This window comes from Sciurus vulgaris, assembly GCF_902686455.1.
Source record: "Sciurus vulgaris genome assembly, chromosome: 19".
Taxonomy (NCBI): Eukaryota; Metazoa; Chordata; class Mammalia; order Rodentia; family Sciuridae; genus Sciurus; species Sciurus vulgaris.
This window is the reverse complement of record NC_136480.1, coordinates 20,408,151-20,420,786: the sequence shown is the minus strand read 5'-3', so window position 1 is coordinate 20,420,786 and position 12,636 is coordinate 20,408,151. Positions and strand designations below refer to the sequence as shown.

Sequence of the window (12,636 nt, the reverse complement as noted above, 5' to 3'; positions counted from 1 at the left end):
CTGTGACTAAAAGGCAGATCTGTTGTTCCTGATGGCCACTCTCCATGACCCTCTGCTTCAGTCGCAGCACCCGTGTCTTGAGGAGAGTTTCTCCTCTGCCACTGCCTGTGCCCTGCCCTCCCTGTGACTCCTGCTAAACCAGTCAGACCATCTCCTGTGACCTGAACTCTGCAGCCCAAGAGCCAAACAGCAGCCAAGGCTGGGTCACCTCACCGCGGTGTGGACAAGTGGCACTCATCAGTCCCCAGCTCGGATGGCTGGAGCTGCCTCCTCTGCCCTGCATTGGTGCTACCTCCAGTTTGATGAGCTTCCCCATCTCCTTTCAAAAGAACAAAGCTCATCCTCTTTTGCTCCACAAACTAGACCCAAACTTAGTTGTTTGCATCCTTATATAGATTTCTGTTTTGAATATTTTAGACCAGAGCAATATATTTTTAAAGTAATTTTTATTGGTACACTATAATTACACAAGATAGGGGGATTCATGATGCCATAATTGTTCTGCAGGTAACATAATTTCATCAGTGTCATGCCCCAGTTGCTCTACTCTAATGATCCTTTCTGAGTCTGGCTTATTTCATTTAGTATGAAGTGGTCCAGTTTTATCCACTTACTGGCAAATGTCATGATTCATTCTTATTCATGACTGAGTAAAACTTCACTGTTTATCTATACTACCTTTTTCTATCCATTCTTCTGTTGATGGACATTGGGGCTGGTCCCATCACTTGGCTATTGTAAATTGTACAGAGTAATGTATTTATGTGACAACTTTTTTTCCTTTTGCCCTCTCTGTTTGAAAAGATTACCTTTGCCCCAGGAAAGCTAAGATCATTTGTCTTTTCTAAAACACAATCTGAGCTAGGTGTGGTGATACACACCTGTAGTTCCAGCTACTTGGGAGACTAAGGGAGGAGGATCGCAAGTTTGAGGCCAGACTCAGCAACTTAGCAAGACCCTCTCTCTAAATAAAAAATAAAAGGCCCAGGGATGCAGGGGTAGAGCACTAGCACGTGTGAGGCCCCTGGTTCAATGCCTAGCACCACAAATATACACGTACATTTATTTCCAAACATTTACCACCATTTTTCTCCACCTCAAATATTCCTCCAAGCCTCTGTTGCTGGCTGTGAGAATTCCATTCTTATCAAATGGCTGAGTCCAAGTGAAGGCTTACCGAAACATCCTGTCACCTCACCTCCTGGAAATGAGCTCTCCTTCCTGTGACTGCTGACAGTACATGTTCCTCTCTCTCCTACTGCGCACGGTCTCCCTTCCAAGGGATAAATCCCTGAGGGCAGAAGCAGCCCCTTGTCACGCGGTGACACAGTATCCTGCAGAGGAGCAGTGAGTGGAGCTTGTGTGGACCGTGTGCTCAGTGTATATTTTGCATTTCTTGTTCTGGCAGATTCTGCAGGGGGTTGTGAAGATGTGAATTGAATTCTGCCTGAAATTCCGTCATATTTGAGATCTGACAGCTGAGGTTCTTAGCTGGTCTTTAAGAGATCTATAAATCCCTGAACTTGTAAGCAAATGTTCTTTATGAGCCTATATATGTTCCCAGTTGTATTTTTCCAAAGTCAGGGTCTAAAGCTTTCATTAGTCTCAGAGAGATCTGCGACCTGTAAAATCTTAAGAGTGACGGGCCACCTGTGTGTCCAGAAGCAATTGGAATAAATATTTATCACAGGTAGACTCTGCTGGAAACTACTGCAGACTCCTTCCTTGAGGTTCTCTGGTTTTACTCCTCTGGTAGGCCACTGCCAACAGCCTTAGGATGATGCTGGCTGTGGCGACGGCGAGTGCCTTTAGAGCCGGGCTCTGTTCCGAGCAGGCGTGGAGAAGGGCTCGTTTACCACCCCTCCGCCTCCCTTCAGGTGCTGTTGTGCTTCTCCCCATTTTACAGATGACGAACCTGAAGCATGGAAAAGCCAGGTGATTTGTCTGGATTGACTCACCGGCTGGTGGAGTTCTGAACTTAGACCCAGCCGAGCTGAGAGCAGAGCTTGCTCCTTCAGCCGCCCTGCCGCTAGCTCACAGCTGACCCGTCGTGGGATTCAGTCTGGGTCATTTGCCTTCTGTTTACTGCTTCTCAACTGAGGCCAAGTGTCTCAGTGACACCAAGGTTAGAAAGCCAGGAATGGGCAGAAGCCAATTTGAACCCACATCTGGCTGACTCCAAAGCAGCAGCCATTTCTACCTTCTGCCAGGCAGTGCCCCGTACTGGGCCCAGGCCTCTAGAGAGGCCGCTGTGAGAGAAAAGGTGACCTTGTGAGTGAACTCCTAAAGTGTCTGCCAAGAATCAACCTCACCAGTCGCAAACTCCACGAAGGCAGGAACCAGACCTTTCCACGATTTGCTTTGTTCACAGCGTGCAGAGCAGGCACTCAGTAAATCTTGATTGATTCAGCCAATGGATTGATAAAAGCAGAGATGGGCTCTCGACCGATCCATGCAGCTAGGAACCTTGCAGGTACATTCAAATGCCCAAGTAGGTCTTGTGTGGCTGATGCCAACCGTGGATTACAAAAGGAAGGAGCTGGGCACAGCTGGGTTTCTCACTCCTCTGGTCCTCACATCCACCCTTGCAATAAATGCAGAAAGGCCACACAGGTGACAGAGCCATGGGTTCAGACCTAGGGAGTGTGACTGGAAGGTGACCACCACACTTGTGGGCTGTGAACCTGCAAGTGTCGGGGTGAAGGAGGGAGACGCAGCGGGTGGGATGGAGCGCTCTGGGAACAGGGCCCTCTGGCGTGCAGGGTCCTGAGAGGGTCCTAGGTGCCTCTGGCCTGTCAGACAGCGAGCTGTGGAGGTCTTCCTGGTCTGCAGAGCGAGTGCAATGGTCTCTTCGTTCTCTGCTGCCCAGCCTGGAGCCTCTGTAACAATCCTAAGGACAGTCCTCCCCAGCAGGAGGAAGGCCGTCAGCCTGGGAGAAGCGCATCCCAAGGCCTGATGTGCCGCACCTTCTGCAGGGCCTTCTCACCACGGGTGACGCATCTGCAGAGCTGTGCCGATCCCTGCTGCTCAGGCCCAGCCTGAAAGGCATCAGGCCGGGGAGCCAGGTAGCTCAGCCTCACGAACTCACTGCCAGTCAGCAAGGGGGAGTGCTCTGTGTCCAGTGGGATCAGGTGGAGAGCTGGGCCAGGCCCTCCAGCTCTGTGGGGGCTCTCCTGCGCATTGTAGAACGAAACAGCATCCCTGGCCCCTGTAGGAAGCTTAGCGCACCTGAGCAGATGCCAGTAGCAGCCTCCCTGTGCCTAACACTGCCAGATGGTGGCAGGCGGGTGCGGGGCAGAGTCTTGGAAAGGTGAACCAGCACTGTTTCCGAGATACAAATTCACACACCCGTGTGCACACACAGCGAGGTGCACATGGTTATCTTGGTGGGGGCTTCTTTCTTTTTTCTTTTTGGTTTTCTCCTTGCTATTGTTTTTTTGTTTCATTTTGCTCTAAAGAGGAATCTTGGCTTCCATCTCAAGTGGGTCTGTCCATTTCACAAAACCTTCCCTAGGAGTTGATTCTAGGGCTGGGAATGGAGCTCGGTGGAAAAGCACTTGCTGAGCGTGCTCAAGGTCCTGGGTTCGAACCCCAGAACCACCCCCAACAATGAGTTGGTCCAAACTGCTGTGAGCTTGACCTTCTGCTAAGCACCTTCCACGTGTTCAAAAAAAGCAATCATCAAAGTCAGAGGGAGGCCCCCTATTCCACTTTACAGATGAGGGCACAAGTTCAAGGACATGGGGACTGGGACTTGGGCCAGACTGTGTGGTGCCCTGATTTCCTGATTTGACTTTTTATTTATTTATTTATTTTTCGGATGAAACCTACATCATCATTAGAGCGTATGCCTTCAGTTCTTGATCTCAGAGTTTTGTCAGATTTGCTGAAATTTGGTCTAAGAGTCGCAGTGGCGCTGGTGTGTGTGGGGGTGGGTCAGCGCGCAGTGCACAGAGACGCTGGCTGGGACTGACCGTCCTGGGCTCGCTCTGTCTCCCCCAGAGCGTCTCTACGTGTTCCCCTGCCAGTGGAACTACCGGCCTGACCACTGCATGTACGGGAGCAACTGCAAAGAGGCGGAGCGCGAGGGCGTGTCGGTGCTGCACGGGAACCGCGGCGTCTACCACGACGACAAGCAGCCCACCTTCAGGGCACTCTATGAGGCCATGCGGGACGTAAGTGCACTCGCCAACCCGGCCCTCTGCGGCCCACACATTCCCAGAGCGCCAGGTTATGCCAGTTTCCCCCATCTCGGTCCCCAGGTCACCAAGTCCTCTTGTCCCCAGGACTATAACCACCCCCGCTCTTGACTTCGTACTTCCATAAAAGTCTCTGTTTCTAACTTAAATTCATTTTGGGGGGAAATTTCATATCAAAAAGAGAATCCTGTGCCATTTACCATAGTAGAGATAACAGGATAGGGTAAAAAGCGGTCCAGTAAAAATAAGATGGCAATATTCAGTTCAAGTCCAGTGTTTCCTGACTGCCAGTTTTAAGCCCTGAGCGGCCAGGAGTCCAGGGGGCAGTCAGAACAAGGAGCTGAAATGAAGGCAGCGGCCAGGCCTTTGTTCACCCACCTCCAATGGTGCGAGAGGGCAGTGCCATCCCCCCTAAGGGCCCAGGGCCAGGGTCACGGGGATGCCTTGGAGATGGCAGGAGGCTTCTCACTGCCAGGGAGCCCAGACAAAAGCTTCTCCATCTCATGGACCCATGAGCCAGGGCTGGAGGGAGGAAAGGAGAAGGTCAGAGTGGAAAGGCACCAAGTGGAGAGAGGTGGCTGAACTGTGGCCCCTGGGAAGGTGGACCCACAGGTTTGAGTGGGTACATGACTGCCCAGGGCAGAGGCCTGACTACCACAGGGCCAAAGTAGTGGCACACGCCTGTGATCCCAGCTACTCAGGAGGCTGAGGCAGGGGGATCAAAAGTTGGAGGCCAGCCTAGGCAACTCAGCAAGATCCCATTTCAAAATAAAATAAAAGGGCTAGGGGTGCTGATCAGTGGTAAATGCACCCCTAGGTTCAGTCCTCAGTACCTCAAAAAAAAAAAGTCATCTCTGCTGCTGTGGCACCAAAACAGCCAGAGAAGATGCACAAGTAAGTGGGTGTCCCCATGTTCTGCTGAGATAAATTCACTAGTACTGAGATTTGAATTTCATAGTTTCTTCCTGAATCACTGAGTTCAGGCCTGAGCCAACATGACTACTTGGGACAGACAGTGGGACCACAGTCTAGTACTCTCCAGCCCCCTGTCCAGAAACTTGCAGACCCCTAATATCGACCTCATTAGACACTTAAGGGCCTAGGATTTCACAAACAGGGCGTGGCGGGAGTGAGGCAGGGACACAGCGACACATTGAGTGTGTGTCAGTGGGCATTCTGCTGGACAGAACCAGAGAATTCCAACGGGAAACCCAGGCCCAGCCTCCCACGTGGGCAGAGCTTAGCACACCTGGGCCAACGCCAGGCTTGCCTGCATTCCCTACACTTGGCTTCCAAGGGCCAGGTGACTCAATTACATCAAAAATCTGTCCTGGACTCAGCGGTGCTTTTACACATAGTTATTCTAACAGTGACTCCAGGCCCGGTCGCTCAGAAGCACAGCGGCGTTGCTGAGTGCCGCAGCTCCCTCGCCAGGGCCGCTTCACTTTCTTTGCCCCGTCAGCCCTGGATTGAGCTGAGCAGTTGTGCTTCTTGAGTTACAACCCATCTCCTCTGTTTTCTCAGGGATCAGAAAGAGGCCAGGCTTCATAAATGATTCTGCCACTCGTTCAGTGATGTTCCTCAGTTGGGCCTGAAAAGAATTTTCATTCAAGCCTTTGAATCAAGAAAATCACTAATCCCAAATGGACTCTGTGGTGACAGGATCTCCCTGTCTCCCCACCCTCTACAGTGCTGGGCACCCTGGGCGGGGTCAGAAGCTGGCCTTGGGCCTGGATACTTGGGCTCAAAATTCCTATTTTGTCACTTTCCAGTGGTTAGTCCTCGCCCTGCTGGGCCTCAGTTTCCTTGTCTGTGCAGTGGAGATAATGACGGCAGCTACCTCGTGGGAAGGCTGTGGGAGCCCAGCAAGATGATGGTCTTTCAGCTTTTAGTTCATCACCTGACAACAGTCGTCCCCAGTGATCAGTGGGATTGTCTGTGAGAAGAACCGGGTGGGCTGCGTGCCCCAGGGGAGAGGAGTGTCCACTAGCAGGGTCCTCAGCCAAGGCCTCCACAATCCTGGGACTTGGTCCGATGGAGGCCTCTGTCATGGAAACCCAGGAAGGTCCTGCTAAGCAGAAGGACCAGGCTGAGTCCCTGAGCCTGGATGAATTCCATGTGTCCAAAGGATGGGGAGGAGGCCTCCATGTCCAGAATGGGAAGGGTGGAGCAAGACAGGAGGGTCCCAGGTCACCTTGAGCATCTACACAAGGGAGGAGCTGGACTCCTAGAAATTGCAGTGGGAAACCCTGTCAGGAAGTGGGGGACTCTGATTTAAGCTTGAAAAATGTCACCATGGCGACCAGGTGGAAGGGTGCAGGAGTGGAAGACAAAGGCACTTTGGGACGTGGGCTGCAACGTGCAGGCAGAGTCCGCAGCAGGGGCTTGTCGGGAGGGAAGCAGGAGAGAGGGCTGTGCTCTGGCGAAGGCGTCAAGCTGGCGCTTCAGGACGTGCTGAGGGTGGTCTGGGCGTGTGGGGAAGAGGAGTCTGGGAGGACTCCATGGTCCCACCCACTGTCCCATCGGTTGGGGATGCAGTGATGGAGAGGGCAGGTTCATGCCTACTTTGAGGGTTTAGCAGTGGCGTAGACCATGCTAGTGAAGAAGAAGTGCCAGCCCTGATCCGAGACCAGACATTGCTGTATCACGTCAATCATAAGCTCCCTCTGGGAAGAAATTTGCATTTCTGATGAATATGCTTGAGTAACCTTTCTGATGAACTCTGGAAGCTGACACCCACACGCCTGCCGTCAGGCCGGGCTGTCCTACCTTTAACCCTTCTTTTCCTCCATCTTTTCATGTAAAATGTCCTTGCTAAGAAGGAAGCGTTCCCTTGGTCTGCTAGCGACCTTTTTCCTTTCAACAAGAGCAGGATACATTTTGACGTAAGCTCCTAACTTAGTATTCCACAAGATCTATTTTGGTAGATACTGCCCATGGACACATGCTATGGGGAAACGGGAGTGTTCAAGTTCAGAACAAAGAACAAACCCTCAGATGTGGTGCATGAGGGAGCCACTATTTGGTACCTGAGTACTGCAGTGAAGTGCGTGGCCATGGACTCTACCTGTCCCTGTGAGACTCTGGGCTTTCTGAGGTCATCGTGCACATTCCTTGAACGTTCTTAATAACATTGCTTCAAGGAAAAGAGTAAGAATTCAGTGGATAAGGCACCGTGGATGTCAAGTAGTGCTTGAGTTCTGCTCCCCGCAGGAACGCACTGTACGCAGACGTCCGTCCTTAGACGGAGGCATTGCCCTCAGGTTCTAGGAGCTCGAAGGGTCCAGTGCATCATCTTTTCTTCAGAGAGAGAGACTGAGGTCCACAAAAGTTCAGTGGTTGAGCGGGCTGCACAGCTAGACCAGACTTGGACTGGTCCCGGGGTCCCTTCCCTAAGCCCATGACCACACACACCCACGCCCTGATGCTTACGCTAACTCCCTAGGTCAGGTTTAGTCAGCACAATTTGCATTTTAAATGGCATTTCAGTGACTAAATTGTATTTTTCTTTCTTTTTTCTTTTTTTTTTTTTTTTTAATTTAAACCATCTTTCAGTTTCCCTTCCAGGACAATCTCTTTCAGTCCATGTATTACCCTCTCCAGCTGAAGTTTCTGGAGACTGTGCACACTCTGTGTGGACGAATCCCTCAAGTCTTCCTGAAGCAAATCGAGAAAACCATGAGAAGGGCTTATGAGAAGCACGTCATCATCCACGTGGGCCCTGACCACATGCACTGAATATCTCCTCGTGTTCCAGGTCCTCAGCATCCGTGGCCAAGGAAGCGCCCATCTTCACGTTGCCGGGATCTTTCTCGTGTGAATATTTTTAATGGTGCTTCATGACTGTTGAGTTTTTAAAAGCCTTGTTACATTTTGCTAAATTAGTTGCCCCTGAAAGGGAACATGCATTTAATTTTTTCTAAAATCCTAGTTATCTCTTTAAAAACAAAAACCTTATCACCATGCGTTTAACAGTGTTCCAGCAGGTCCCCTGACTGTGAAGAGGAACTTTCGAGAGACCTCCAATTCCTGGCAAGTGTGGGAGGCCACTTCAGTGGCAAATGGGTGTCGTGTTCATCTAACAGTCTCGAGCCTCTTTCTATGCAGTTGGCTCCTTCACCCCTTGTTAAAAAAGTAATCTTTACTTGTGAGGCAAACAAACGCACTTTGGACCACAGGTCGAGGGGCCAAAGTCAAGATCAGGTTAGTCATCCTACCACCCAGTGGAGAAGGTGGCGGCGATTTTAATGTGTCTCCTTCCAGCCCTCCCACCCCACTGTTTTTAGACTTTTTTATTTCCTATGTTTATATTTTCCATTATAACACATATTTCAAACAGTGATCTCAATAACAGTGACCCCTATGCTGAGATTTGTATGTGGGAGACTAAAAGTTGGACAAGATGATTTTGTTTACAGCACTTTACTTAAATACATCTGGAAGAAGCATTCGGATTGCGACTAGCTGGGCAGTGTTAAAGGATGGGCATATACCTGAGGGTGTTTCTCAAGGAAACTGCTTGCATTTGTGGAGGGCTAAATCATGAGAAATGTCTATGCAACGATAATTTCTGGAAATTCAGTAATTGTACTGAACCCAATGAACTTCTTCAGCAAAGTGATGTGACTTTGTGTTTATGCAAAGACAAAGACAGTCTTCAGCCATCAGGAGGTGTGGGCACCTCTCTCCTACTACTCTTGGGCAGTGCTGGAACTCTGTACCAACTTCAGATTTAATGTGCTCAATGTAAACATTTCCATTGGCAAGAAAATTTACCTCCCTACCAGCCTCAGAAAATCTCCTAAAAAATTTTTTTTTTTCCCTTTTTTCTTCTGGGGATACCCAGCTGTAAGCCAAGGAAACTTCAGGTCTTATCACCTAGCTACGGTACTGGAAATTCTATTCTCTTCCCCAAAGGAAACTGACTTCTCCCCAGTTTTTCATATGTTGGTATCAGCAGTGGGACAATTTGCATGATATTTCTTTATTGCGAATGGCTTTTACATAAATGACATCTTTAAAGTTTCCCACAACCTAGTCAACTTTGTAGGGACCTACATCATCTCCATTAGGTAAATAAGGAAATTATGATACAAAGAAATGAATGTACCAAATAAAATTACTTTTCTATAAGACACACGGGTCTGCATAAGACACATCAATTTCACAGAAACATTTTTGGAAATAAAAATATTGAATACCTTTCATACATAGAAAGCAATCTGCAAGAATAAAATGGAAAGCATGATTTTATTAATGTAAATATGGCATCCTGTGTATCAGAATCCTAGGACATCACATCAGCAGAAAACGACTTCCCCTGAAAGAGACAGGGAAATCTCAGCATGCAAAGACATGGCAGATATCAATCAGTGCTGCGAGTACCACACTGTGGTTGTCACAAGCTCGGATCTACAAGAGGAGGTGGTAACCCTACTTCTCTGGTGTTCAGTCGGGTGGCCTGGCTTGCTATTCTGTTAAGGAAACTCACTGCGACGGGAGACTCTGACTTGGCTGTTTTGTTTCCTCATGCACCACCAGAAGCGACTTCGTCCCTTCCTTTATGTACTTGTATTGGGCCTTCCATCTGTGTCATGGGCACATCTGATTCGCAGCCATCTTGGAATTGTCTTTGGCTGAAGGAAAATGCACCTTTATCCCTAACTCTGCAGGGAATGAGGCAGGATGCAAACATAAATCTGTAATCCCATTTTCTTTCTACCTGTTCAGAATGGCCAGTAACCCCACAGATGTCACTCTGGATTTGTTGGTGGCTCCCAACCTACAGAGGTTCCTTCCCTCCTTTGGCAGGTCCAGAGACTTGGAATCTGTGGTAGGACTTTGAACAGAGTGACACCTCTTCTTTCATGAGATTCAGGTGTGCTCGCAACTCTCTGCTGTTGCTGCTCACTGAATACACATGTACAGTGGCCAGCAAAGGTCAAAGATAGAACTCTAGAACATTCCAGAATGGTGAATTATGAACCTGTGACACTTGGTGTGGTTGTGTGCTATGGGATTCCCATGCTGTCTCCTGAAATTTTAGGTGAATTCTGTGGAAAATTTGGGGAGAAATTTTCTCTTCCAATTCCTTCTACCTGAAAGTGCTAATTATTTTCTGTAGCTAGGACGTTACTGTGAGGTGGTATTTTCTCTGACTTTGATAACTCCCAGGAAACACCTTGGAAAGAAAACATCTTTAAATATGAGAGCCACAAATTTTAAATCAGTGGACTGCTAAAATGTGCAATCTGCGGTGAAGTTTGCCAAAAATTTTGTGACAGCCCTGTAATACCACAGGGCTGAGCCATTATGGGAAGAGCACGGCTGGTTCTCTCTCTTCCTGCCTGTCCTCCTTCCCCTTCTGTCCCCTCCTCTCCCTTCCCCTTCCTCTCTTCTTTCCTCTTTTCTCATTTCTTTTATCTTCTGAAGTGTTGGGAACGGAACCCAGGGCACTTGGCACTGAGCCACACCCCCAGCCCTTTTTTATTTTTTGAGACAAGGTCTTGCTAAGTTGCTTAGGGCTTCAGTAAATTGCTGAGGTTGCCTTTGAACTTGAGATCCTCCTCCCTCAGCTTCCCAACCCACTGGGATTATAGGCGTGTGCCACCATACCCAGCAAAAATTTAGATTTATGTCTCAATATTGCCTGATGTTTATATATAAAAAATAAACAGTGTGTGTTTGATAAACCAAAGTGAACATAATTTTAAGACCAAATTCAGAATTATGTTGAATTAAGAACTATATTGGGCTTCATGGGAGCCCACATCCTCAGATTTTCATTTAATAAAATGGTGGGCAATCTTCTGTAGGGTTTTCTGTTTTCCTCCTATTTTTTTATTATTCCTCTCTTATTTTTTGCTTTTCTGTTTATCATGGAAGCATCTGAGTAGCACATGAAGCTGGCCTTTAGTGACAGAGCAACAAAACAGGGAGATCCCTGTGCAGGCAGAACTAAGTTCTACTCCTTAGATCAAACCTTTCAGAAATCAAAGAAAACAGCCCAGCATGCATACACCCTGCCCCTTTGGAAGGAGGAGCTGACATTTGTTGTAGTACGAATGAAGAATTATGGACAATCAAACCTTCGGTCAAATCTTTTCACAATTGCGTTGCCGGCACCCAAAGCTGATGAGGTTTCTCTGGCATGATTTTTGTTTTTCACAGGTCAAAACTGGAAACATTCTCTTGAGTCTTCAAGAGGAAGCGCCTGTGTTTCTATCCCCGTTGCGTACACAGGCAATAACAGGTGGCACTTTCTGCTCCATCAGGTTTACATGTTTGTACTGTCTGTGAAAAAGTGTCCCCATTGCTTAGCGCTCCCAGGAGACCCTGGATGCATTTCTTATGTTGGAAACGACTTTTTTAAGAAAGATGATTTTCATTTGTGAAGAAATGAGCATTCTCCAAAGAAAAGAAATTATTGCAGTAGATAAAAAGGAATACAAGTATTACGATTTAATTACTGTTGTATTTTTTAATGTCATCTCCTGTTTTACCTCTGCTAAAAATTAAAAGCTTTAAATACATGACTTTTGGTATTATTTTGAAACTGTGTGTCTTTTCCTTAAAAATATTTCAAGCTGAAAAATTTTATAAGTTAAATGGTAATGTTTAAGTCTATCCAGCTAATAAGGAAGTATTCAGTAAGTGATTTAGTCAATTTTTGTTGTTGTTGTTTGTGTGAAACTGAGTTTATTGATTGCCATTCCCAGAAGATGCACAGTCCTTACAATTTTGTTCTCTGCTCTATGTTTCATGACTGAACACATTTCTCATGCGTCCCCCTACTCCAAAACATTTAATGAACAAATAAATGAAATGACTCAGCTGCATCCTGAACTGGGACCAATTCCTATCAGACAAGTTTCCCAGCACATCATATTGATTTTAAACATCCTCAAAAACTACTGTTCCTGTAATAGTGTATTGCTGTAATGGCTATTAGTAACCCATCCTACAAAATCTCATTCACCGAAGTTATGTTGAAGCCCAGCACAGTGTCATATGCCTGTAATGAGGCAGAAGGATCCTGAATTTGGATCCAGCTTGGGCAACATAGCAAAACTATATATATAATATATATATATAATGTTTTGTATATATAATGTTTATGTATATGTGTATATGTATATATGTATACATGTGTATATGTACGTAGTTATATATACATATATACTATATATACATATATGCATATGTAAAAGAAATTAAGTAACTCAATATACATATGCATATATATATTGCTTAATTGCTTGGTGATTCATTTACTCACCAATTAAGTGGCATGGTTGGGTCAGATCATGTTGAAGTCCCTTTCTGCATAAATACCCTGTTTCCACAATCTTCTCTTTATGGCTCTGTAGTAGACATTTGTGGGATTTGGGCTGCTTGGACACCACCCTACTCCTGGTTCCAATTTATGGAATAGTTA

General features: G+C 47.2%; 1 protein-coding gene across 5 annotated transcripts in view; it reads left to right on the top strand.

Moving 5' to 3' along the window:
- The window catches only part of GXYLT2 (glucoside xylosyltransferase 2), a 68,570-nt gene extending 56,822 nt beyond the window's left edge, over positions 1-11,748 (top strand). For 3 of the 5 annotated variants that reach the window (XM_079122611.1, XM_079122612.1, XM_079122610.1), the window contains 2 exons: positions 4,003-4,175; positions 7,755-11,748. In XM_079122611.1, coding sequence (XP_078978737.1) covers positions 4,003-4,175; positions 7,755-7,937 — 356 coding nt within the window. In that variant the 3' untranslated portion in view covers positions 7,938-11,748. The remainder of the gene's footprint in view (positions 1-4,002; positions 4,176-7,754) is intronic. The other 2 variants (XR_013760961.1, XM_079122613.1) reach the window with 2 other exon arrangements.
- The last annotated feature ends 888 nt before the right edge of the window (positions 11,749-12,636 follow it).